This window comes from Engystomops pustulosus, chromosome 3 (genome assembly GCF_040894005.1).
Source record: "Engystomops pustulosus chromosome 3, aEngPut4.maternal, whole genome shotgun sequence".
In the NCBI taxonomy this organism is placed as follows: Eukaryota; Metazoa; Chordata; class Amphibia; order Anura; family Leptodactylidae; genus Engystomops; species Engystomops pustulosus.
The window spans coordinates 182726466-182752908 of NC_092413.1; the positions used below are offsets into that span (position 1 = coordinate 182726466).

The 26443-nt window shown below is 43.7% G+C and overlaps 1 protein-coding gene across 2 annotated transcripts in view; it reads left to right on the top strand.

Moving 5' to 3' along the window:
- The window catches only part of SGPP2 (sphingosine-1-phosphate phosphatase 2), a 39987-nt gene extending 14016 nt beyond the window's left edge, over positions 1-25971 (top strand). The window contains exons 2-5 of one of the 2 annotated variants that reach the window (XM_072143141.1): positions 9480-9638; positions 14932-15111; positions 19341-19430; positions 24965-25971. In XM_072143141.1, the coding sequence (XP_071999242.1) occupies positions 9480-9638; positions 14932-15111; positions 19341-19430; positions 24965-25507 (972 nt within the window). In that variant the 3' untranslated portion in view covers positions 25508-25971. The remainder of the gene's footprint in view (positions 1-9479; positions 9639-14931; positions 15112-19340; positions 19431-24964) is intronic. The other variant, XM_072143142.1, reaches the window with a different exon arrangement.
- Positions 25972-26443: the final 472 nt, after the last annotated feature.

Sequence of the window (26443 nt, forward strand, 5' to 3'; positions counted from 1 at the left end):
CCAGAAGACAATTTGCATTGACTCGAGCAGTTCTCGAGTGGGCGAAATACTCGTCCGAGCAACGAGCCGTTTCAAGTACGCTAATACTCGAACGAGCATCAAGCTCGGACGTGTATGCTCGCTCATCTCTAATCCTTATTTCTATAGCACCATCATATTGTGCAGCGCTTTACAGATCATGGGGTGCATATACAAACAAAATAGGACATTACAAAGCAAATACATGGTCAGATGAAATTTTAGGAGTGAGGAGGCCCTGCAAACAAGAGCTTACAATCTATGAATTAAAATAAAAGATAAAATAAAAGGAGCAAGAAATACTAGAATACAAAATAAAATTGCAGTACAAATATGCAAATAAAGTTCAGAATTCACAATGAGACTACATATTCCAAGTACTTATTGACTGCGTTACCAAATGCAGCCCCCTAGGGGCATAAATGGTGACTTGTATGTACAAATATTTATAATAGATCCTATTAATTAATTTTACAGAATAATGTTTATGAGGTTGGTAACTGGCTTTGTAAAGTGTTTGTTTTTTATGCTCCATGACCTGATTGCCTGTGTAGCTGTTTTCTTTTTTTGGGCCTAGTGTTAAATGTCATTAGTTTTGCTCTGACAATGAGTTGCTTCATGCGGGCGGCGGTGGTATGGCACTGGCACCAGTCATGCTCACATAAAGATGTCCCCCACCCTTTCCACATAGATCCTTGTTATCGTTAATGTCTTAAACTGATCCCAAGACTTCCTGCCTATTTGTTCAGCAATTCAGATGAAGTCTAGGAAGGGAAGGATTCAATGTAGCAGCGGCTGACACTGTGCTTCCTGGGTTAATATGGACTGTTGTAAAGCATTAAGGATGCCTATTAAATCTGCAGCATCACATGTCAGTAGGCACTGAGATAGGCTGCCGTCAGCAAGGACAATGCTAGAGATTCATGCTGATCCAGATCACTTGTGACCTTTTTATTTGCCATAATTTATTCTTTACATGAAATTCCTTAATATTTCATTATGTATATATGCAGTGGCGTAATTTGATGTTGATGGGCCCCAGTGCAAAGTTTGTGCCAGGGCCCTGACTATAATGTATGGGTTATAGTACTAATCTTCTTGTATGGGAAAGTGAGACCTTATGGGCCCCCAAAGCCTCTTGGGCCTGGTTGCGACCGCATCCTCTGCACCCCCTCAAGTAACGCCCCTGTCTATATGTTGAACAGTTATGTAGCCATTGGCTCGTAAAGAGCCCCTATACTCGTTAAGATCTTGTTATCTTGGTTTCATGTTCTCCATCACTATATTTACTTGGTTTGTGTATTTATTGTCCACTATCTAATGGCATGTTGGCATTGTCTACTACTATGACATTATGCTACGTTACAGTCTACAGATTGCTGGAAAACAAAAATCTTTAAAAAAATACAGTTATATAAAAAAAAAAATATCATAGGATATTTTAGGAAATTATCACTGCTGCCAGTTTACCTGCATCCAAGATTTGGCAATTTAGTTTCAGTATACAGGCGGTCCCCTACTTAAGGACACCCGACTTACAGACGACTCATAGTTACAGACGGACCCCTCTGCCCACTGTGACCTCTGGTGAAGGTCTCTGGATGCTTTAATATAATCCCAGACTGCAATGATCAGCTGTAAGGTGTCTGTAATGAAGCTTTATTGATAATCCTTGGTCCCATTACAGCAAAACATTTTGAAACTCCAATTGTCACTGGGACAAAAGAAAAAAATTTGTCTAGAACTTCAATGATAAAATATACAGTTTCGACTTACATACAAATTCAACTTAAGAACAAACCTCCGGACCCTATCTTGTACGTAACCCAGGGACTGCCTGTAATGGATAATGTATAAACAAATCTCATTCGCACTCTACATACATGATCTAAAATATCTGCAGGGCATAGGACATTTAAATCTACAATCTAACTCGCCCCCACTCTTATGGACACCAAAATAGGTTTATTCCATGGACTGTCAATTAAATCAATGGATCACACACACTTCTATTGGCTCATGGCCATGATTGTGCATGAGCCGACTGTCCGAGCCGCAATAATCGGAGCTCAGCGTAAGTGGACCTCACGCCAGTGACCGCTACGTAAGCATCATTACTTTCTAGAAACTCGCACAGTGTGTGCAGGAAGCCCAAATGTCAAAAATTAAATCCAGGATACGCTTCACTAACATTATGATATGTAGGTGTCTATGTGCTTAAAAAGGCTGGACTTTGAAGTATCTCACCCTCTTGAGATAATGCCATTCCTTCCTATGGCAGTTGAATACAGCTTATATGTAAGATTAACATTGGTCAGAACCCACTGATTTTCGTGGTATCCCTCGCTTGAACATCAATAGGTGATTGGTGGGATTGAAACACTTGTCATATTCAATGTTCAGTTGTTTCATTCTAAGGAAAGAGCCTGAAGCAGGTGTCTCCATCCAAATTGTAGCTGCCCTCTCTTCAAAGGGAATATGCCCCTAATAATTTACATACCCAAACTAACTACTATATTATGTAGGGCTATGCCCACACATGTCATCCAGCCAATCCATCTGTTCCTTCCCTGCCAAGACTTCACTGCAGATGTGGCTGAAGTGCTTTAGCAGAGCACCTCAGGGCTCTAACTCCAAATCATGCTGGACCCAGTAGTAACATTGCTAAAGGTGGAGGAAGAGAGAAGGGTCTGGGCACTGGAAGGGGGAATTGTGATTGATGTGGAGCTGGAGCTCTGAGGTGCTGTGCTAACTCCTCCCCCCAAAGCACTTCAGCCTAATTTGCATATTTCTATTGTCAAGTTTTGGTGTGGAAAAAGCAACTGGAAAATAAAAACACATGTATAGGTGATGTGTGTGCATAGCCCTATGCAACACCCTCGCCGATGCAATGGCGAGGTAGTGCTTGCGAATACGTCCCACCTGTAGGTAACATCACCTTACACTACATGGTCCTTATAGGATCAAGGGGAAATTGCAGTGGTTAATCCTGCCTGGCAAGGCAGAGGTTAAGTATTTTGTATAATGCAAGATGCTATTGACCAATGTCTGTGTTACATCCTGTCACTGTGCACTGAGAGGTAATTGGAGGAGCACCCACCACCTGACCAAAGGGAGGTAATAAAACCCCCTAGCCTGGAATGTTCTAGAGGAGAAGAGGAGACTCTCCCCAGAGGAGAAAGAGAGAAACCTCTCTCAGGAGAGAGACCGGTCCTAGTCAGGCCCTCTGGGTCTGCAGGACACAAGCAGAGAGTAGTTAGCTGAGCAGCAGCTCAGAGTCTCTAGCATACCAGACCAGTGCAGGAAGAGCCTAGCCCCTGCCTGAAGTGGAAGATAAGACTAGAGGTAGTGTAGTGAGGAAAAGGGGTATCATTCCTACCTTCAAGGGTGATACCTGAAGAGATCCAGGACCGAGCTGAAGCATCCTCTAAGGACACAGCTGCCTCCCAGCCTGCTCTATACATCCAGGCTGGTGAACTACATCCTGTGGCTCCCTCCAAATACCTCTCCAGTACTCCACCATCTTGTTAAAGGCACGTTGCTGATGTTCCTGCGGTTCCAATAAAGAACTGTAAGTTGTTTTCTTCAACTTCTGCCTCCGTCTGGTCCCTGCTACTACCCCTGCCTTCATCACCGGCACCCTGTCCATCACCCAGAGACTCACACTCGGGACATTAAGGGGTTGCCCCAGGGAGATCCGCTATAGCAGCCGCTCCCTCATCATTTCTTGCCAACACCACCCTGCTGGAGACCTGCCAGGCTGTAGGACAGCCCTCCGGTTCCCCCCGTACCAAGCACCGTGACCATAGCGTGCTTAGGCCGCAACCGCCAGCCACTCCGGTACAGCGGGCCCCGGCTGTCTCCAGGCCTCACCTCAAGGGCTAGGCCCCGGTGGGGGATGTTGCAAGTGGCGTCACGAACAGGATATAGACTTCTGTGCCTTATTACGGCATTAAAGACTTTCCTTTATTAAAAGACTGTGCTGCCTAACCCTGCTGCCATCCGGGTTTAGGCCTAAGGACTTGTACGTTTCTGGAATTAACTGTGTTATACTGCTGCCACGTGCGGTCGAGCACCGCTCCCGCACTCCAGAGGTTAATCCTGGCAAGAACTGTACCAGCTCTGCTACATCCGGCGCTGCCGCGCCTGAAGATTTTTACCTCAGAAACTGTGGCGCAGCAAATAATTCCAGCCCGCCAAAACCTTCACTGGCGGGAAACCCAGATGACGCATCAAGCTCCACCCACGCGAAGCGCGCGAACCCCGCCTCCTGTGGCACAGGAAAAATTAGAGCCCGCCACAGCTCTTGGCGGGAAGGACTCGGACTCCTCCCACTGGCTCGAGGCGGACTTCCTGCCCTGCCTCAGAGAAGCGGCAGAACTAGAGTGGACTTTGAGCAGCGAGGACAACGCCATGTGGGGTCCTCCGCCTTTCCCTCCTGTGGAGCGTCCAGAGTTTTATGAGGTCTTAGAGACTATGGTGGTGGTCTCTGCGCAGCCTGTCCGAAGACCCTCCGCTGGACATCGGCTGCACCGAGGATTGACTCGGGCCTTCGTCACCAGGACATGCTACCAAACGGTGACGCAGTATCAAATTCCACCCGGGCGGTTCCTCGTCCCTATCCCGGCTACCATCCCGGTACCGCGGGTCCACGTGGAGGCGCCACGTGGGGAGGCCCCGACTCCTGCGGAGCCAACGCCTGGGCCTAGTGTTGCCGTTCCACCTGCTCCGAGGCCTACTACTCCTGTTGCGCGGCCTGCTAGCCCCGCTGTAGTGGTTCCTGATCCTCCGGTGGTTCCTGCTCCTGTTCCGGCACCTACCTGTCGTCCGAGGAGATCCGAACCCGAACCGGAGCCACGAGCCCCAGCACCGAAACCTCCGCAGCCTCAAGGCCGAGGTGAGGCCACCCGCCGGCGACTCCGAGACGCTGTCTCGGAACAGCGACGCCGAGAGAAGGAGGCCCAGCGGTATATGGCCGGCAGATCCACAGCGGGAGCTTGGGTCGAGAAGAACCGCACCACCGGCATGGTCCGGTTCTTCGACAAGCGGAAGGGCTATGGCTTCGCTACCCAGGACTACACCGGACGGGAAGTATTTATACCCCGCCGGTCCGTCAAGAGGCCTGATCTGCCGGAGAGCCAGCACAACCTCAAGCCAGGCGAGTGCATCGAGTTCTCCCTGCAGGAAGGACCTCGAGGACCCTGGGCGGCTGGAGTGATCCGGATCCCCGACTCCGATGAGGACCGCTACTACCCGCACGATGACTGGTATGAGGACGACGAGTGGCCGGAATCCCCGAACACCTCTTCCTCCTCGGCTGCAAGTCCCCGGGCGGTGACCCACGTGAATGCCCCATCCACAGTAATTGTGAGTACGGGTCCCATTGCCATCCATGGGCCGGGCATGATACAGGGCGCCACCCCTACCGGTTCCCCTGCCGGGAGTATTGCCAGGTCCCGCGGCTCTTCTGTGGGAGAAGACATCCCGGCTAGTGAACCTTGTCCGGAGGTTCCATCTAGGCCCGCATCTCCCCTTGCCGGTTACCAATGGGGTGATGACCCGGCCCCGGAAGAACCGGAGCTGGAAGGAGCCGCGGCGCGGCCGCTGGACTCTGTTTATTTCTTCTTGGACCCCTCCGTGGTCCCTGGCTCAGTTGAGCCCCCGGTTGGAACAGCCGACACCCCGGGCGACAGCGCTCCTCCCCCTGAAGGTCCGGAGGATGTTGCTGCACCTGCAGTACCCACTGCTGCCACCGGGTGTCCCCAGCCGGTACCTACTCCCGCTGAGGATGCACAGGATTCCCTGCAGGAGCTGGATCCTGTCTTTGCCGAACCCAGCGATACTGACTAATCCCTGAAGGGCTGTAGCCCTCTCCAGGTACTTTGTCCATTGTAAACATATTGTGTATTTATCTCCATTTTCCCCAAAGAGCCAGAGACTTTCCTGAGACTCTTACCCTTATTTATCTCAGTCAAGAGATTATGTGCTATGATAGCACCCTTCCTCTGCCACAGCAGAGATGTCATCAAAGGACTCTGTCCCTCTCCAAATAGAGGCGACCCTTTGCTTCTTCATTGCACTTTTCCCCCACATCAAGGGCTGTACCCAGAAGATGGACTTTGTCATTAGAGACCTTCTGAGAGACTTTTGCCAGATACTACAAGGGAAAAGTGGCCATTTATTATTATATTGCACTTAATGCCTTCCTTTTAGGTATGGACGTTATGCATGCACTTTTATGCCTTTCCTTTTTAGGTAAAGAGACATTTGCTACCGTGCTACTCTGAGTAGCCTATCTATCTGTAACGTTATGTTATAAGATGTGTACCCATTGGGCTGCTAAGCCAATGTGAGTTTACAAAAATGTTTGCACACTGTCATATCTGCCAGTAGTCTGCATTAACCCTTTCATAGGCTTTTCAGGTTGTAGTGTGGCTGTGTCGGACCGTCTTTTATGTAAAACACTGACCGCTACCTGATCCCTCAAACTGAGGTTTGCACATGGGGGTAGTCCGTAAACTGCGGGTCCTAAGGGGACCGGGGGTGTTACAGAGTTAGCACCTGGATGCCACCCATACATGGGTAAGGATACCAGTCAGGAGGTACTTGTGTCGCATATGCTCATGCAATGCAGATAGACACCATATAATTGCCGCCAGGGAAGAAGCGTTGATCAAACAAATATACAGGCCTTGGTGCAAGGAGTGGATTACAGGACATGACACCACACCTTTCCTACTGTACAGTTCGGTTTAATGGCGTCAGCGACCAACTGTCATACAGCTACATTTTTGTCTTAGTCCGACACCAACCCAGGTGCCTGTCTCCAGGACCATGGGCGGTTTGTCCCTACACCTCACATAGCCTGCACTTCCTAGAAGTGCCCTTAGCCCCCTCTGTGCCCCAAAACATCTGTAGTCGAGCCGAGGGCGGCTCTTTCAATTGCCCCCGGGGTATGCAACACCCTCGCCGATGCAATGGCGAGGTAGTGCTTGCGAATACGTCCCACCTATAGGTAACATCACCTTACACTACATGGTCCTTATAGGATCAAGGGGAAATTGCAGTGGTTAATCCTGCCTGGCAAGGCAGAGGTTAAGTATTTTGTATAATGCAAGATGCTATTGACCAATGTCTGTGTTACATCCTGTCACTGTGCACTGAGAGGTAATTGGAGGAGCACCCACCACCTGACCAAAGGGAGGTAATAAAACCCCCTAGCCTGGAATGTTCTAGAGGAGAAGAGGAGACTCTCCCCAGAGGAGAAAGAGAGAAACCTCTCTCAGGAGAGAGACCGGTCCTAGTCAGGCCCTCTGGGTCTGCAGGACACAAGCAGAGAGTAGTTAGCTGAGCAGCAGCTCAGAGTCTCTAGCATACCAGACCAGTGCAGGAAGAGCCTAGCCCCTGCCTGAAGTGGAAGATAAGACTAGAGGTAGTGTAGTGAGGAAAAGGGGTATCATTCCTACCTTCAAGGGTGATACCTGAAGAGATCCAGGACCGAGCTGAAGCATCCTCTAAGGACACAGCTGCCTCCCAGCCTGCTCTATACATCCAGGCTGGTGAACTACATCCTGTGGCTCCCTCCAAATACCTCTCCAGTACTCCACCATCTTGTTAAAGGCACGTTGCTGATGTTCCTGCGGTTCCAATAAAGAACTGTAAGTTGTTTTCTTCAACTTCTGCCTCCGTCTGGTCCCTGCTACTACCCCTGCCTCCATCACCGGCACCCTGTCCATCACCCAGAGACTCACACTCGGGACATTAAGGGGTTGCCCCAGGGAGATCCGCTATAGCAGCCGCTCCCTCATCATTTCTTGCCAACACCACCCTGCTGGAGACCTGCCAGGCTGTAGGACAGCCCTCCGGTTCCCCCCGTACCAAGCACCGTGACCATAGCGTGCTTAGGCCGCAACCGCCAGCCACTCCGGTACAGCGGGCCCCGGCTGTCTCCAGGCCTCACCTCAAGGGCTAGGCCCCGGTGGGGGATGTTGCACCTACATAACCAAGCAGTTAGTACAGGTAGATAAATTGTGATGACGGATTCCCTTAAAAAGGCAGGAGAGCGGCACCTGCTGTGACCTGTACAGACACTATGTACTTTACAGATGGAGCCGCTTCCATTGGCTTCTTCTATAGCCTGAAACTGCTGTCACACACCCATGATGCTTATTAATGCCAATGCCATGGATAGAAAGTTACTAGATTTTGTTTGGAAACCCCCTTTGAAGCTTCTTATTGCTATAACAAATTTTGGCAATGTTGGCAGTTCCTGGAACTATCTGGTCATGTTCTTTCTCTTCTCCCTGTGCACTCATTATCTGCTTCAGGCTTGTGGTTTATAAGATGTTATATTGATGGAACAAACAGAAGAGTTTTTGATGCAGTTTTTGAGCCAAAGCCAGAAATAAGCAGTTCACATCTCATAAAATAGAAAAGATAATAAAAAATAAAAAGTTTGTAAGCACAAAGCTCAGTGGCTATTATCTAAAATGCCACGTAGAAAAGTTAGGCCCTATCAGTGGGGGGTCTCAATGCTGAGACCCCCACAGATCACGAAAACAAGGGGTCCCACATTCCTCCATCAGACCCCTCGTTGCTCTGTCAGACTAATGAAGCAGACGGACGCACATGACCGTTCTGATCCAATAATCTCTATGGAGCTGATGGAAATTGCAGAGCGCTGCACTCACGATCTCCGTCAGCTCCATAGAGATTAATGGAGCAGGACGGTCTTGTGCGGCCGTCTGCTTCATTAGTCTGACGGAGCGACGAGGGTCGGATGCACCCCTCGTTTTTGGAATCTGTGGGGGTCTCAGCACTGAGAACCAATGATCAGCAAGTTGGGCCCTATCCCCGGGTAGGGCCTAACTTTTCTTCGTGGGAAAACCACTTTAAAGAAGCTACCAAAATCTTTTTTTAAAGCATACAGCACAGACAGTCCCCGGGTTACATACATAATAGATTATTTTAGTGTTTGTTCTTAAGTTGAATTTGTCTGTAAGTCAGAACTGTATATTTTATAATTGTAGCTCCAGACAATTGTTTTTTTGTCTCAATGATAATTGGACTTTCAAAATTTTTTGCTGTAATGGAACAAGGATTATCAATTAAACTTCATTACAGACACCTTACAGCTGATCATTGCAGTCTGGGACTATAGCAACATCCAGGGAGCATCACCAGAGGTCACAGTGTGCAGAGGGGTCCATCTTTTAACTAGGGGTCGTTTGTAAGTCAGGTTTCCTTAAGTAGGGGACCGCCTGTATATATATTCAAACTTTTTGTTATCTTAGCTAAAATATCCCAAAAATGGACTTTTATAGAAGTGACGCACAACTCAACTCGTACACCTTTTTTTTTTTTTTTCAAATTTTGACCCGCCAAGATCACTGCCAAGAATCCACCGTTCACCTGAGCTTATAATTTATACCTAAAATTGTCCCCTTTTGTCCTTGTTGCAGGGCTCGGTGAGGAAGTATGTGGTCCACAACTATGCGCTCTATTACCTCTTCAGATTTGCTGCTGCACTGGGCCAAGAAGTATTTTACATCACGTTCCTTCCTTTTACATTATGGAATATAGATTCTTTTATTGCAAGACGACTGATCATTGTCTGGTGTGTAAGTATCATTACTTTCTAGAAGCACATTCCCAAAGTTATTCATTGTAATGATGTATAAAACACCTCAGGGAAACCTCCACATATTGAAGTGATTTGATCCATGCCCGGCTTCTCATGGGAGTTGTGGGTTTATCCCTCATTTCCCGCTGTGCCTATGGGATTTCTCTTATTCCTAATACTTGTGGTTTTGATACCCTCATATTACGCTGCTTATTGTTTTTTGGATTATAGAAGATATGCAGTACATGAGATATCCCCAGACGTTGGCACATCACATTCCTGAGATTTAATATATACTTTCTGATTTTGGTTTGTGCGGTTTCTAGAAAGAACATGAAAATTATCAGTCTGTCAAACCTTAAAGGGGTCCTGATTTTTTTAACTTAGAGAATTTTTTTTTTTTTCATTTATTTACCTGTATATGTTGTAACAATATATTTAGTCTCTGAAGTGTGTCAGCACCTTTATTAATGAAGTTCATGCACTGTCTGTCTGTCTAGCAGCGTCTCTGTGCAGTACAGTAATGCATGCACCATTCTGCTCTGTACCTGTGTCAGGATGAGCTGTTCCTCTGGACACCAGATGAGGGCAGCTCCTTGTGATATTTCTGGCACATTGTGTATTGTACAGATCCTGAAGAAGCTCCAGTAACATATAACGATGTGATTCACAGCATCCAGCAGCTATTTCTTACTTTTTTATGTATTGGTTAAATTCATGATAATTATCTATATCTTAAGATGGATTGGAGGTTATTAGTCTTTAGTCTGTTCCTGCTCTCCCTCCTGAAAGCGGCGACAAGCTGCTGTGGCTGTTCAGGTGTTTCCTTACATGGACAGTGACATTACTGGGGACCTTCCTCCTGCTGAGCGACATATATGCTCAGCAGAGGCCAGAGGAGGGATGCAATACTTGGCATCCATTCCCCATTACCTCCAATGGCCTCCAATGAGCATATATGTTACTTGCTTCACTTTCCACACTGTTTTACACAGAATACGATGTATACTGGTCAGAAGGAGGCCAGTATATGTCTATGTATACACTCAGCGCATACGTCCGGAGCTCTCCTGATTTGTATGCTGAAAGTATCTAAAAAACAAGATTTGAGTGTAGCTTTGTAATACATCTGAATCGGGGGAGTAACTACAGGGGTAGCAGCTGCTATGGGTCCCGCAGTGTCAAGGGGCCCCATGTTCTGACCTGACACTAAAGAACAGAGGATGTGCACCAATATATACATGTTATGCTGCACATTGTACAGCATAATATGCATATAACACAAATGTGATGTATACATTCTGTATATGTATGTATGTGTATCTGTAATGTGTATATACTGTATGTGTATACGCTATTGTATGCATCTGTAAAAATGTGTGTGTGTAAGAGTTAAGAATGGTATGTTTATGGTATGTGTGTATATATGAGTGTAATACGTATATTTTAAAGTAGGAGAAAGGCCCCGCATTCAGAAATCTGCTATGGGGCCTTCTCCTAGTTACGCCCTTAGGCTACATGCACACTGCCGTTGCCGGATGCACCGTAGCACGGCGGGCACATGGCAGCGCACGGGGAGAGGAGGAGGAGGTGAGCGCAGCTCACTCCCGCCCCTCTCCATAGGAACATATGGGGCACTGCGCCGTAACACGGGAAAAGATAGGACATGTCCTATCTTTTCCCGGGCTACGGAGCAATTACAGTGCCGCACGTGTGCCCTGAGCCCATAGAAGTGCATGGGGGACGTATATCGGCCATACACCCCTACAGATCACGAGAACAGGGGTCTGTTGGACCCCTCCTTGCTCAGCAGCGCATGTCCATACTGCTCCATTCATCTCTATGGAGCTGAGGGAGATTGCCGAGTGAGCCCCCTGTTCTCGTGATGTGTGGGAGTCTCATCACCGAGACCCCCAACAATCAGCAGGTTAGGTCCTTTAAAGGGGTTGTCCAGAGGTTTAAAAAACATGGCTGCTTTCTCTCCTTACCAAAGATAGTCTGTGGTATTGCAAATAAGATCCATCCATGAGCTGCCATACCAGCACAAAACTTGGTCAGGCGTGGAGCAATTTGTGAAAGAAAGCAGCCACATTTTTCATCCTCCAGTCAACTCCTTTAAGGTGTTCACCTTTACCATGTGAGGCAATGTCATGATGAAGCCCATGATGCCCAGGATTTTGTGATATTATAGAGCTCCTCAGCATCACCTAAAACTGAAGTAGTCTAGAAAAATATCTGCCCTATAAACCTTGTGGAATGTCCAGACTTTTCTTATGACTATCTATATTAAAACAAAGTATATTAAAAGCAAAGAATTTGCAGAATTCTAAGAAATCCCGTGAATAATGATCATCCCAGTAATGATGTGGATCCATCCCTCTTGTAATGCTCATCATGTTCTTGTCCGAATATAACAATGGGCCCGGCAGGACGTCCTCTACCTACGCCATTACTACGCACATGCATAGTGATCTGGTTGTCTGGTTTCCAGTCTATGTCTGATCTTCCTCACTTCCGATTGCTTCTCTTTCTCCAGCCAGACTTATTTTTAGCGCCTTCGTCAGACCAGAGTCTTCTCCGGTTTTGTTGCCATAGAAACAACTGTTAGAGGTACCGGAGTCACAGCCAAAGGCATCTTCCTATGTTTTCTATGCAGGGAATACGCTCCGCTCCCAATGATTGCCAATTTCCTCAGCAAAGGGTAAAGATGCAGAATGAATCCAGCAATGAGCTAATATTCATCTGGCAGGAAACTATCTTCCCTGCATGAGGAAATGTATAGATGGAGATTGATTTAGGATTAGGGTTAGTGATCAGCAGCCAACAGCAAAATTATATTTCCTAATAAATAGGTTTACATGAACACATTTACATCCCTGAGATATTCTAAGATATATACATCTACAACCCTCTCTCCTTATTACATAAATATCTCACCACAGTGTCTAACCAGGGGTGGATTTCGCATATCTGGGCCCCAAAGTAAAGTTTTGTCTGGGAGATATCCAATAATACACAGATTCACTCACTGCTCCACCATTGCCTTAAACTGTAATGGAATCTAGTAGACACGATTATCGGGGGGAATTTATACCTGCTTCTATACCAGATTTTTGCGCCACCTCTGCGACTCGTAGGAGGACGGGGGTGGCACCGGGGGTAGTGCCAGCATATGATAAATTCCCCCCCCCCCATAGTCTGTAAGAGAACCTGTCAATTTGGGACACTAAACAAACTACATGTTTTTATGGCCCTGTGGTCTAGTGCCCTAAATTACCCAGTTACATGTTTCTTTAGATATCTAGAACAAAAGAAAATTGAAATTGGACCCCTAATAGATCCGTAATACAGCCAGACCCCCCTCATAGAGAGTAAATACAGAGCACCACACTGCCTGTCAATTACAGCGGTGTATTTTTTAAGTAATATGGTCTTGCTAGTGATTGGTAAGTTAGTACTACTGGCAATCTGCCACCTGAGGCAGGATTTTCATCCCGTCTCATGGCTTCCTTTAAGCACACTTAGGTTTTAGCACAACCAAATGGGAATAATGGGCTGCATTTCCCCACAAAGTAATAACTATGAGTAGCATTGTGGGTCTGCCCTGTGTAATATAACTTTAATTAACATCTTATCAATTATTATCAAACTCTTGCATCCTTAATCTCTCCATTGGTTCTAGCACAGTTGGGATTTTATTTCCAGCTCTCACCATTTCAGAGCATTCATTGCTGTTAGTTTTATCACTACTATCAGGTGCTGACGGATACAAAATGCACACCTAACACTAGGTAGTAGTGGCAACTAATACTCTGCTTATTCTGGAGCAGTCAGGTCTATAGCGTGCGTGTGTCTATTTGTATCTATCTCCATTATATACTATTCTGATAGATGCTGCTCTAAGCTTTCTGTATGGATTGACTTACCTGACCTTGTTCTTACCCGGGTAACCCTATATACATAAGTAAGACTTGCTTGGAAATAAAGTATTACTTGGCTACGATAACGTACACCCTACATCTGTGGATTTTCACGCCAGTTATAATAAATTTGATGCAATCTGCTGCACCATCTGCTGTTATCTTAAAGCTTCTGTCTGTTTAATGAATGTCCCTGTTAAACCTGTAAGCACCTCTTATATATGAGATGTGAGGCTTGGCCACACACAAGGAAAAACTGCCTAGTCATATTGGTTATTTAGCATCATACTGTGTAACCTTCAGAACATAATTGAAAATAATTATCCTGTGCAAGTCGATGAAAAGTATTGACTGCAACTGGAAAGGCCATAGAAGAATGAACAAGCATTTTCCGAATGCACCCTCCGCTGTCGCTCAACATCCAGCCACATGATCAAAGAATCAATGAATTCTACTTAAACACGTGGCCACATTTACAAATCTGTACACAACAACATTTTCACAAAAAATTGCCTTGTAACACATTTATCAAGTCCAAAGCTGCATCAATTTTGGTGTGTTTTTTTCCGGTGGAAACGAAGCCAACAAATTGTGCATAGAATTTAGACTGAAAGTCACAGAATATGATGGTGCTACATAACTAAAGATAATTATTATTATAAAAGTCTAAAATTTAGCTTTTAGTCACTTTCAGTAAATCTGCTCCATTGTTTGCAGAATATATATTTGTGCTGGCACACAATAGGTCTTAAAGGGGTTGTCCAGTCATTACAAGTTATCCCCTATCCACAGTATAAGTGAACAGGGAAGAAGTTCCGTTGTAACCTGATTGATCAGAGCCGCAGATCGCACATGGTGCATGCTGCTCTATAGCACTGGCGATCTCCATCAGTTTCATAGGCAGTGAATGGAGCTTAAGCGCACATGTTCGATCTGCCGCTCCATTCTCGTGGGAGTGAACAGGGGTACAACAGACCCCCATTCTTTTGATCTGCACCCCTGTGACTATGTATATGGGCTAACTTGAAGTGACCTTTACAATCCCTTATGCATTTAGGCCTATAATAGTGGAATTATCTACAGAAGGTGCATATCTGGCATAACAAGCATTGCCCTAGGTCACAGACCACAGTCCAACCACAGACCACAGAGAAGTGAAACGAGGGGGTAGGTGAAACGAGAGGGTGAGAGGGAAACTTTTTTGATAAATGTTTGAGCAATGTGACACATACAGAAGTACCATTGTAGGAACGCTAATGGAATTCCTATACTAGATGATTTTGTCTAAACCCATTGGTTGGCAGCAGATTTTATAACGTCTTATATAACTTTGAGAAAGTAGACTGAGCTCATGTGAATTTTCTCTTTCAGATTGTCATGTACATAGGTCAAGCTTCTAAAGATCTCCTAAAGTGGCCTCGTCCTTCCTCTCCTCCAGTAGTAAAGCTTGAAACTAGAGTAGAAGCTGAATATGGCATGCCGTCAACTCATGCCATCGCTGCCACTGCAATCTCTTTCACTTTCTTGATGGCTGCCGTGGATCGATACCAGGTTGGAGATGGTTTCACAATTTGAATATGGATGGATTGATTTTCTACATTGAAACAACTGAAAAATATTATCTGGTGGATAAACCTTTTAAAAAAAAGTATCTTTGTAAAAACATATTGAGAAATATTAGAGAACTGCTGGGACTGTTGTAGGAGTGATCTAGGGGGACTTCCAAGCATCTCTCATATCCCCATAGTGTTTGAATTGACCAAATACACAACTGTCTAAATTTGGAAATGTGCTTCTCTTTTTAGACTTTGTATTTGGATGACTAGATATCACTTACAAATGACATCAGTGGGGAGATCTCTATGGAGAAACCTACTAATCCTAGGGAAGGGGAGGTGCAGATCATGTAGCTGTTTATGTATCTTCTTTTTATTTAAATGTGGGTCACCCCTGATGAAAATAACTGGGCACCCAAAGTCCAAGTGTCTGAACTCCCTCAATTCCGTTCGAATTCCATAATTATAGATGGAAAGACCTTGTCCCATGTTTTTTTTAAAGCCCCTGCACCAGTTTTCTGTCTGACATGGCACATTCTTTTCAGCGCAAACTACTTGCACATGTATTTATAAAGTGTCATAAAGTGTCAGGGGCCATTGTTATAGCTTTTTTGGTGCCAATATGTATGTCCAGAAGTATTATGTAGCCAATATAAAACAAGTACTTGTATAGCAGAAAAAAACAAGTATATATCCAAAAAAAGAAGATCTGGTGTTAAGAACGGGCTGAACTCATATGCCCATAAAAAAACAATCGCCTTTATTCAGCGTGCATTAAAAAACACACCAAGTTGTTTGTGACTTCACAAAATGTGCCATGATAAGCTACAATTTGTAACAGCCCCCCCCCCCCCCCCCACACACACACACCCGGGATGTAGGTACCAGATAGCCGGTGAATATAAAGTGATAAAAGCAATAACAGACGACTACAATATCAACATAAACATCATGCACCACTTGCAAATAGTAATGAAATAATGTGCTATAATAAACAATAATCAACATCAGTTATAACTTGTTTGGTTCATCTCAGTTTTTTTTTTCCTTCATTTTATATAACGATATAGTTATTATATTATTTAGAGAACAGAATGTATAATATAAATGTAAGTACGAGGAGCTATTGATTTGCTGCTGGCTGTGGCCTTCAACGTACCTGAGAGACATTGACTCAGCAGGCATATTTTTAAAAATTTATGTCCAATTTATGGGAGAAAGAAACCAGTTATTCGAAGGTCAAATGTGCTCTGCCAGAAAACTGGGCAAACAATAACCCAAGTCATAGTAACTATGAAGATAAAATCAGAATAGACCTTACATAGAGAAAGAACTTTGTAATGATTACAGGTTTTTCCCTGTAATACAGAATTGGGTAATAAAGCCATGTACTAGTGATTATATATATGTTATGCCACAAATCTACACTGGGTCAGAGCTAGAGCAGTATTGACTGATGTGAGCACCTCTCCAAAAATTTGGTGCATCTTAGTTCAGGGCTATTCACATTATGGGTGCTTACAGGGAGGCATTATAAATGAAGTGTACATCTGGACTAAATCCCTTCTTAGGACTCACTAAAGGATTCAAACCCTGAAATGACCTAGAATACCAACAACTGGCTTCCTTTGTGAAGGCTCTAGTGGCAAAAAAATTGGCTATTCCATTACGGAGCTTGAGGACCTATTTAGACAAACATCCCCCACCAGCACACAGCCTCTCCGTACTGTATGGCAACCTGTTAGAGGACTCATCCCCAGGTAGACCAGGGTTTGTAGAAGCATGGGAGTCTGAACTGTCAACTGACATGACTGATGATGAATGGGAGAAGTCTTTTCTTTTCTTCCACAAAATGCCCCTGCCCTGCAGCACCCAAGAGAAGAATTACAAATTGGTGTCCTGATGGTACAGGTGTCCCCTCATTCTCAATAGGATATACACTTGCTGGAGGTGAGGTTCAGAGGTGGGTTCTATAGTCCACATTTGCTGGAGTTGTTCTGTGCTCCAAATATTCTGGACCATTGTTTTCGACACCTACATGATGGTCACTTGTAAGTCTGTCCAGGCCTCCACCCAATTGATGTTACTCTGTTTTGCTTGGCACCAACTTCTCGGTCAAGAAAAATCTGCTACGCCATTTCCTGGTGGCTGCACGAACTGTTATACCGAGACATTGGAAGAGCCAAGAAGGCGACCACCTACTATCATTATATGTTTGGGGTCTGGTTCCTGCCCAGGGTAGAGACCCTTAAATCCCGTCAACATACTCAAGATTGCAGCTTTGCATTAAAAATCATAAAAAAACACCCTTCAACCCAGCTTAGGGCAAAATTACCCACCACAATTACAGAAATTTAAAGGACACCTGTCATCAGGTCTCTGTCACTATTTCTGTCACCACTAGCTGCTGGAGCAGCTCACAAGGATCCATCACAGCCTTTATCTAGTTATTTCATACATTAATCATTGTAAAATCATCTTTTCTTTATCATGTAAATGAGGCTGGTCACATGGTCAGAGGCAGTGATGTCACCCCTGTTACCCCTCCCCTCACCTCCCCCTGCTCATGTCTGTGTGTAATGTATAGTAAAGCATTGCAGGTGGCTTTGCTTTATCTGCTGACATACTGTCCCTCCTAATACACATGTGAGAGAGACAGACATCAGCTACACAAGTACCCGACATGTTCTGCTATAACATGGCTGCATCCTGGAGCTGTTGTATCTCTCCTATACACACACACAGCCTGCAGGGGGCGTGGCCGCCAGCACCAGGAAGCACATGGAGCAGCCATTACACCATTATACCTCACATCATCATTATACAGGCTGTCAGTCATGTGTATAGAAGTATCTCATACACACAGAGGCTGCAGGGGGCGCCAGCACCAGGAAGCACATGGAGGAGACATTACACCATTATACCTCACATTATTATACAGGCGGTCAGTCATGTGTATAGGAGTATCTCATACACACAGGCTACAGGGGGCGCCAGCACCAGGAAGCACATGGAGGAGCCATTACACCATTATACCTCACACCATTATACAGGCTGTCAGTCATGTGTATAGGAGTATCTCATACACACAGCCTGCAGGGGGTGCCAGCACCAGGAAGCACATGGAGGAGCCAATACACCATTATATCTCACACCATTATACAGGCTGTCAGTCATGTGTATAGGAGTATCTCATACACACAGCCTGCAGGGGGTGCCAGCACCAGGAAGCACATGGAGGAGCCAATACACCATTATATCTCACACCATTATACAGGCTGTCAGTCATGTGTATAGGAGTATCTCATACACACATCGGCTGCAGGGGGCGCCAGCACCAGGAAGCACATGGAGGAGCCAATACACCATTATATCTCACATCATTATACAGGCTGTCAGTCATGTGTATAGGAGTATCTCATACACACAGCCTGCAGGGGGTGCCAGCACCAGGAAGCACATGGAGGAGCCAATACACCATTATATCTCACACCATTATACAGGCTGTCAGTCATGTGTATAGGAGTATCTCATACACACAGCCTGCAGGGGGTGCCAGCACCAGGAAGCACATGGAGGAGCCATTACACCATTATACCTCATATGAGTGGCTGTGCCTCCCACTCATGAATAAGCTGGACAGCTTGAATATGCTAATGACTCATTGGACATCTCAAAGGTCATTTGCATACAGCTTTAGGACCTCATTGCTTAGGTTTACAGGCATGTAGCGGGACAATGAAGGGATAGAGGCAATGCTTTCTAATGGCAGTTTATGAAAATATATTTAGTTTAGGGCAGTGATGGCGAACCTTTTAGAGACCGAGTGCCCAAACTACAACCAAGACCCACTTATTTATCGCAAAGTGCCCGCACAGAAATGTAATTTGTGATTTATACTCCCTTCTCTGTCACAGCTTTCATTGATACCAGCCCCTGAGGACACCAATAAAGCAGAAAATAAAAGAAATTTGGATGATCAAGATCTGTACACAACTTCCCACTCCTCCAGTAATCCCAGGTAGCACAGTTACCTTAAAATAGCTCTGTGCACAGCAAGTCCTGGGCTGTCTGGGAAGATACTTGGAGTCATCTCTGGTGATGACCTGGGTGCCCACAGAAAGGGCTCTGAGTGCCACCTCTGGCACCAGTGCCATAGGTTAGCCACCACTGGTTTAGGGGATTAATTTTAATAACCTGTCTTTTTTTTTTTTTTTCCTGCAGTTCCCATTTGTGCTAGGATTTGTGGCAGCACTTTTCCTCTCTACCCTAGTGTCCCTAAGTCGTCTGTATACAGGAATGCACACCGTGCTGGTGAGTATGTAGCTGTATAATAACAATTCTACATTTAGGTATTCATGGACGCCATCATTACATACATGTGGCTGATGTGGTGCATGTGCAAGAATACACTTTTAATTATCCCTGGCAGGCTCAAGATTTATCTGGTCCCGTCACAGTCAAAGGATTTAGTAGACATTTATTCCTCAGGACAGGCCATCAATATCTGACCATTGCGAGGCGGACACTTGGCCCCTACACCTACATCATTGAACATGGATCTGGTATTTCTGGTTCCTGGAAAATTCTCATTACAATGACTGATTGTTTTAGCTGACCCACGATTGACTATCATTGCACTCACTAAATCTCCCAAAACTCAAAATAATAACAAAAAATGCCCTGCCCAGTCTTATTGACCAGGTCTGGAATGGTTTTATCGGTAAAATTAATTTACGACTCTATAAAAATGAACAGAATTGTGAACAATAGAGACAACCTTTATCAAAGCAGGAAGTAAGAAGCTTTAAGAGGCTCATTCACATTTAATAGCTTGTGAATAATTTCTTTGGGTTTATTGGAGCAGAATGGTTACCGCAAAGGCCTATAGATTACGCTGTGAAAGCACAGTGAATATAGACTTAGGATGATTCTATATTCGGTCCCCCTTTTAGGATTTGGATTGTAGTACTAACAATTTCCACCACTCTTTAGGGTATAGACCAATTGGTAAAAATAGAAGATTTAACATTTGTTTGACAACATAACGCCTGGTTTCCCCGCATCATCAGTGAAAAAAAAAAAACTGTGGGTCAGCAAAAAAAAAATTGATGACAGGTCAAACTTCCACTGCCTTCTGTGATCTGCATCTGTGAAAAAATAGGACAAGTTGCAAGATATATATATATATATACATATATTTTTTTTTACACATAACAGATTAGTGAAAAACACCTATTGAAAAGAATGGCTCAATAAGGCATCTGTGAAAATCGTGGAACCAAGGATGTGACAACACCAGGACCCTAACTGTCATGACATCTCATCAGTACAGTACAGGGAACTAGGTTGGTTAGATAAGAGGATATAGACATGGGTCAGGAAGGAAATTACACTTCTTATGTAGCTTGCTTTATTTGCATATTCTTTACCCGTTCTTTTATCGGTTGAACATATATGATCTTTAACCCCTTAACGCTCTGCGCCGTAGCTCTACGGTGCAGAGGTGCAGGGAGTGTGTGAAGAGGGCCCTCTGAGTCCTCTTCATACAATGCTGGGGGTTGTTGTATATTGCAGCAAACCCCCACCGCTAATAACTGCGGTCGGTGCTTGCATTAACCCTTCCAATGCCGCCAACAAAGTCGTTGTCGGCATTTAAAAGACGGCTGCGCGTGGGCGCCGCCATCTTTCTTCCGATCGTCGGTCCTCCGAACGTCATTGGGGGGCGGTTGCCATGACAGCCTCGGGTCTTCGTCGGGCCTGAGGCTGAATGGCTTCTGCAGATTCGTTACAATGAGCCAGTCGTTACAATTGCAGTATATGGTAGGAACGATCTGACCATCTACGGTTAAATTGTGGGGGGAAAAAAAGTAAAAAAAATTAATAAAATATTAAAAATTCAAATCACCCCCTTTTCCTAGAACTGATATAAAACATAATAAACAGTAAAAATTACAAACACATTATTTATCGCCGCGTCCCAAAATGCCCGATCTATCAAAATATAAAAATGGTTACGGCTGCCGGTGACCTCCGAGACGAGAAATGGCGCCCAAATGTCCAAAATGCGACTTTTACATCTTTTTATATCACATAAAAAATGGAATAAAAAGTGATCAAAATGTCGCTAAGTCCTCAAAACGGTAGCAATGAAAACGCAAAAAATGACACCTCACACAGCTCTGTGCACCAAAGTATCAAAAAGTTATTAGCTTCAGAATATGGAAAAAATAGTTTTTTCTTTTTTGTACACATTCGTTAAATTTTTGAAAATGTATTAAAACACAATAAAACCTATATAAACTTGGTATCACCGCGATCGCACCGAACCAAAGAATAAAGTAGAGGTGTTATTTGGAGCGCAGAGTGAAAGTCGTAAAATCTGAGCCCACAAGAACGTGACGCACATGCGGGTTTTTTTTTCAATTTTTCCACATTTTGGAATTTTTTTCCCGATTCCCAATACACGGCATGTTAAAATAAATAACATTACGGGAAAGTAAAATTTGTTACGCACAAATTAAGCCCTCACACAGGTCTGTACGCGGAAAAATGAAAAAGTTACGGATTTTTGAAGGTGGAGAGCGAGAAATGAGCGAAAAAACCTTAAGGGGTTAATACATGAAATCTCCACAAGGTCTCTTAAGTTGTTCATAAACATGTAAAATAGCTATAGCAGACAGTCCCGGACTCACCCAATGATAACTAATTAGATGCCAAGTTTCCAACATGCACCCCCGGCTTCCCAAATTTACATCAAACACTTAACATTTATTAAAATTCTTAAGGATTTTTAATACTCAGTGTTAACTCCTTCATTTCACCATGTGTTACACAAAAAATATAAACAATATTTTGCATCCAACATGTCCAACGCAGTAAACTGTAACTAAATGTTATATTGGTCCCTATGTTACCCCCCCCCCTCCCCCCCCCCAAAAAAATTGAATGTATCAAGAGATTGTATACACCGTGTGGCCAGCTGCACACAAAGTCAGATTCCACTGACTGAACACAGTGCAGTGGATGGGAGTCCTTGCATCATAGAGAAATATGAAACGGATTCCCATACCGTGCACTGTGCTCGATCTGTGGAATCTGACTGGTACATGGTCTAGTTTCTATAGACCAAGTTTGTGTTCACCTGACATAAACTAATCAACAAACCAAACAAAATATACAGTCCGCCCTCAAACTATGCAAGTACAAATTTTCCACTGAAATGGATGATAATGGGGACGATAGTAAGTGTCAATTTTTAGAGAGATATAGTGAGACAGAAATAGTTAATATATAGATATAGAAATAGAAGAAGAGATGGATAGATTATAGAAAAATGTGCGGTATAGAGAGAAAGATAGGTAGGCAAATAACAATGAGAGATCGTGAACAAAACTGAAGCATAATGATAACAATGGATGACATAAAAATTTACACTGATTTCAATAAGATTTAATACAGATCCGTTCTATTTCAGTTTTTTACTTTTCTAGGCAGTTACTAGAAAAGTAAATCATAACCGAAGTGTGAACTGAGCCTAAAAAGTGTAATTTTTTTTATGCTTATCGGATTGTGGAAGTCAAGGATCTGGCCGCGTGCACCGCTGAATGGATTTTCTGCAGGAGGCCAATACGGGTGATTGGGTGAGCGAACAGGACTCCTTTTTTTTTTTTTTTTTTTTTTTTAATTTAAAAACTGTAATTAACTGTAAGAAAAAAACGGATTCTTCAAAAAAACTGATACTAACTGAAAGACAAGTGTCCGTTTTTATAGCCAAGAAACATTAGGGTATCAGTTAAATTAACTGTCATCAGTTAGGCTCAGTTCACACCACGGTTGTGATTTCCGTCTAGAAAAGTGAAAAACTGAAATGGAACGGATCAGTTTTAAATTACATTGAAATCAATGTAAATGTTTGTCATCTGTTGTCACCAGTTGTACAGTGATCCGTTTTGGATCATTTTTTTTTTTCACGGAACAAAAGGCGGAACTTGCAGTACTTTTTTTTTCATTTAAAAAAAAAAAAAAGATCCAAAACTGATGGTGCCAAACTGACCACAACGGATGACATTAAGTTATTTTTACATTGAAGTCAATGAGACAGTGTCAGTTTTTTACATTGTTAGATGAAGACAATAGACAATTTTTTTTTTTTTAAACAGAAATGAAGAACGGATATGCCGACGTTAGTGTGAACTCCTGCAAAAATCAAATCACTCAATTATAAAAAAAACAATATATTCCTCCCCATCTACAAAAACTTAAGACATTATATATTTATATATGGCAGTGGATTTTTTTTTTTAACAAATACTTTATTAAAGTTTTAATAAACATTTTTAGATTAGCGACAGCAACATAGTAAATGGGGATTTTATTTTTATATTAAAATCTAATGCTTGATTCTTTGAACATGATTCCCATTCACACCCTGATGGTAAGGCTAAATGGGATTGACCTATCGGGCCCCAGTCATCTTTGTTGAGATGTGTGACGACTATCTGTCTATGTTGTTGACCCTCTTGCTTCTCTTCTGAATGCTGGTCGGACAATTTGCTAAGTTAAAGAACAATCATCTTCCATATCTCAATACTTCTTTAGTGTGCCTTGTCCATTGCCATTCAAAGCCTTTGGCAAGAGGAGCACATAATGAGTGTACCATGGATATTTCAATGGAAATGATTACTCTTAGAGGAACAATGGCATTCATTGGTCCCATCACAGCAGGAGTGCAGGGTAATATAGTAAAATCCAGTGATTTGCTGCCTTTTCCAGCAGGGAACGGATTAAACTTCAGAGACTCATCCATTACCATAGTTCGTGTGGCTACCAGGCAATTGGAAATTGTCAATAAGTCTTGAAAGCCCTTCTGCAAGGAGTCATATAAAGGATTTTTAAGGGGGAATCATGTGAAGGTCTCGTGAGATTGTTTCCATGAAATCCAGGCTTTGAAATTCAGATGGGAATGCTTTCTAGAATTACAGTATTGTTATAATGTCAGCTACTAGACTGCATGTCAAAGGACAAGCCCGATGAGAGCTGAGAGAAGGTTCACAGACAAATCATGTCACTGGATCTAGATGTTTTATCATTCCTACACATTCACTGCAGCATTTAACCCTCCATCCAACTTAATACAATCAATTTCTAACTAATAAATTCAATATGGATCAGGAAATAAAAGTACCGTATACATACCGTATATAAATTTGTAAAAATTATTCTAGCTTTATAACTTAAAAATAAAATGTCCGCCAGTAACCCTTTCTCTTTTTGGAATAAAGGTTGTCATCTACATTTCCAGACTCCTTCCTAAAGTGATACAGAGGTGGTTGTCCACAAATTAGACCCCTTTTATTTTTTGGTGATGGTCCAGTCAACTGTTAAAGCCTAGCAAAGAACAGATGGCTACGGGCTCCATGTCTATGTGCTATGACTATGACTTGGCCTCCATTTAGAAGGCACCTTCTTCTGGCTCTGAGGACTGTGTTTTTCAGGTCTTCAGCAGATGATCGAGTAGGGGGCCAAGCGTCAGTCCCTCAACGTTCAGGTATTGATGGACTATCCTGAGGAATAACGTTCAACTAAACCCTTTGACTAAGATGACGGGACCAAAAAACTACATTGTTCCATTCCAAAGTTCCCCCAATGTATTGCCAAAGCCATCAATAAAGTTACAAAAAGTCCACATACAATCTACTAAATCCACACAATCTCCACACAATATACTAAAGTAAAGCCCATATTGATACAAAACCAGTTCTTGACAATACAGCTGTACAATACATTTTATAAATGAACCTTTACATGACGTGTATAAGTCTTATGTTTCTCCTTTTTGTTCACAGGATGTTATATGTGGAGCTTTGATTGCCCTGTTATTTATAGCCGTGACCTTTCCAGTATGGGATGTAATGGATCAACTCATTTTGACCAACCCAATCTGTCCAGTCTTTGCCGTTGTGGCTGGTTTTCTTCTGAGTTACAACTACCCAAAGTTGGACCACTACAGTACAACGCGGGCAGACACCACGGTTATACTGGGTGTTGGAGCAGGGACCTGCGTCGGTGTTTGGATCATCAATCTGATAGGACTGACTTATGTGCCTCTTGGGGTTTTTCCACTCGGGATCCCTTTGCTAACCTATCCCATGCTGCTGAGGCAACTCCTGAGGTTTGTTCTTGGTGTTACACTCTTGGTAATAACACGTTTTATTGCGAAGACCTTGTCTCTCAAAGCTTTGGGTTCATGGTATAAAGTCTCAACACAAGACGTACTGGTTAGACAGAAGCTGGAGATTGAGGTGCCCTATAAATTTGTGACTTATACATCAATTGGTGTGGTGGCCACATCAATCGTTCCTTGGATTTATTACCTAGTGAACTTGTAAGTGTCATTGGAAGAACAGATGTAAGACATCAACATGTCAAAGAAAAGTCAATCCCAAATCCCAAGTGTCCAGTCCTATAACTTAACAGTAATACAAAAGTCTGTGGACCTCAGATTTCTAGGTATCGGCTTTGATGAGATGACGTCATGGACAATTCCATCGGTTATCCTCTTCTAGAACTTGACTCGTGAATGTGGTGTTTGCACGTAGTGTTCGTTTACAGTATTTCTACTGCACTGATTTTGTAGGACTCGTCTGAGGCCGTATCACTTACAGATGTAATGTAACAAGCGGCTTATGAAGCAGAAGTATATTGTCATGGCCTCAGGTCTTATATGAATGTACCCAGCGGTGTATGAACCTAAAGCTTGATGCTGATGTAAGAGTGGCTGTATACATGATCCAGATGGTGAGTTGTATGGCCACACAATTACTACTCTAATAAAAGCATTACTAGATTTGTACTTGAGTGCTCTAAGGGTCTTCTATGCCCAGCTGCAGAATATCTACATTTTCCCAGTATAGTTAAGGTTTTAAAGTCCTTTTTACCGCCAACTGCGCATGGCGATGACACACCAGCCACAGATAACGGACCATGGGTCAAGTCTATTATGGGTCAATATTGCACACATTAAACAGTGAATAGGAGTGTGGGGGAGACAAGAGCCCTGTGCTTTGCATTTTCTAACATTTGCATACCATTGATAAGAGTGACAAGACTCCTATTCAACAAGTGGTCGTAGGACACTCCGCGACTACTTCTCTATCCTCTTGACAGGGGATGATTTGCAAACTTGGTACAGCCACTTTAGGATTTATTTGCATCTGTCTCCCTGGTAGTTTGCCAATCTTCTCCAGATTCTATCATGGAAGAGAATGGAAATGACATAAACTGAAGCCTACCATTTACCATCAGTCCATGTAGTCTTGCATACA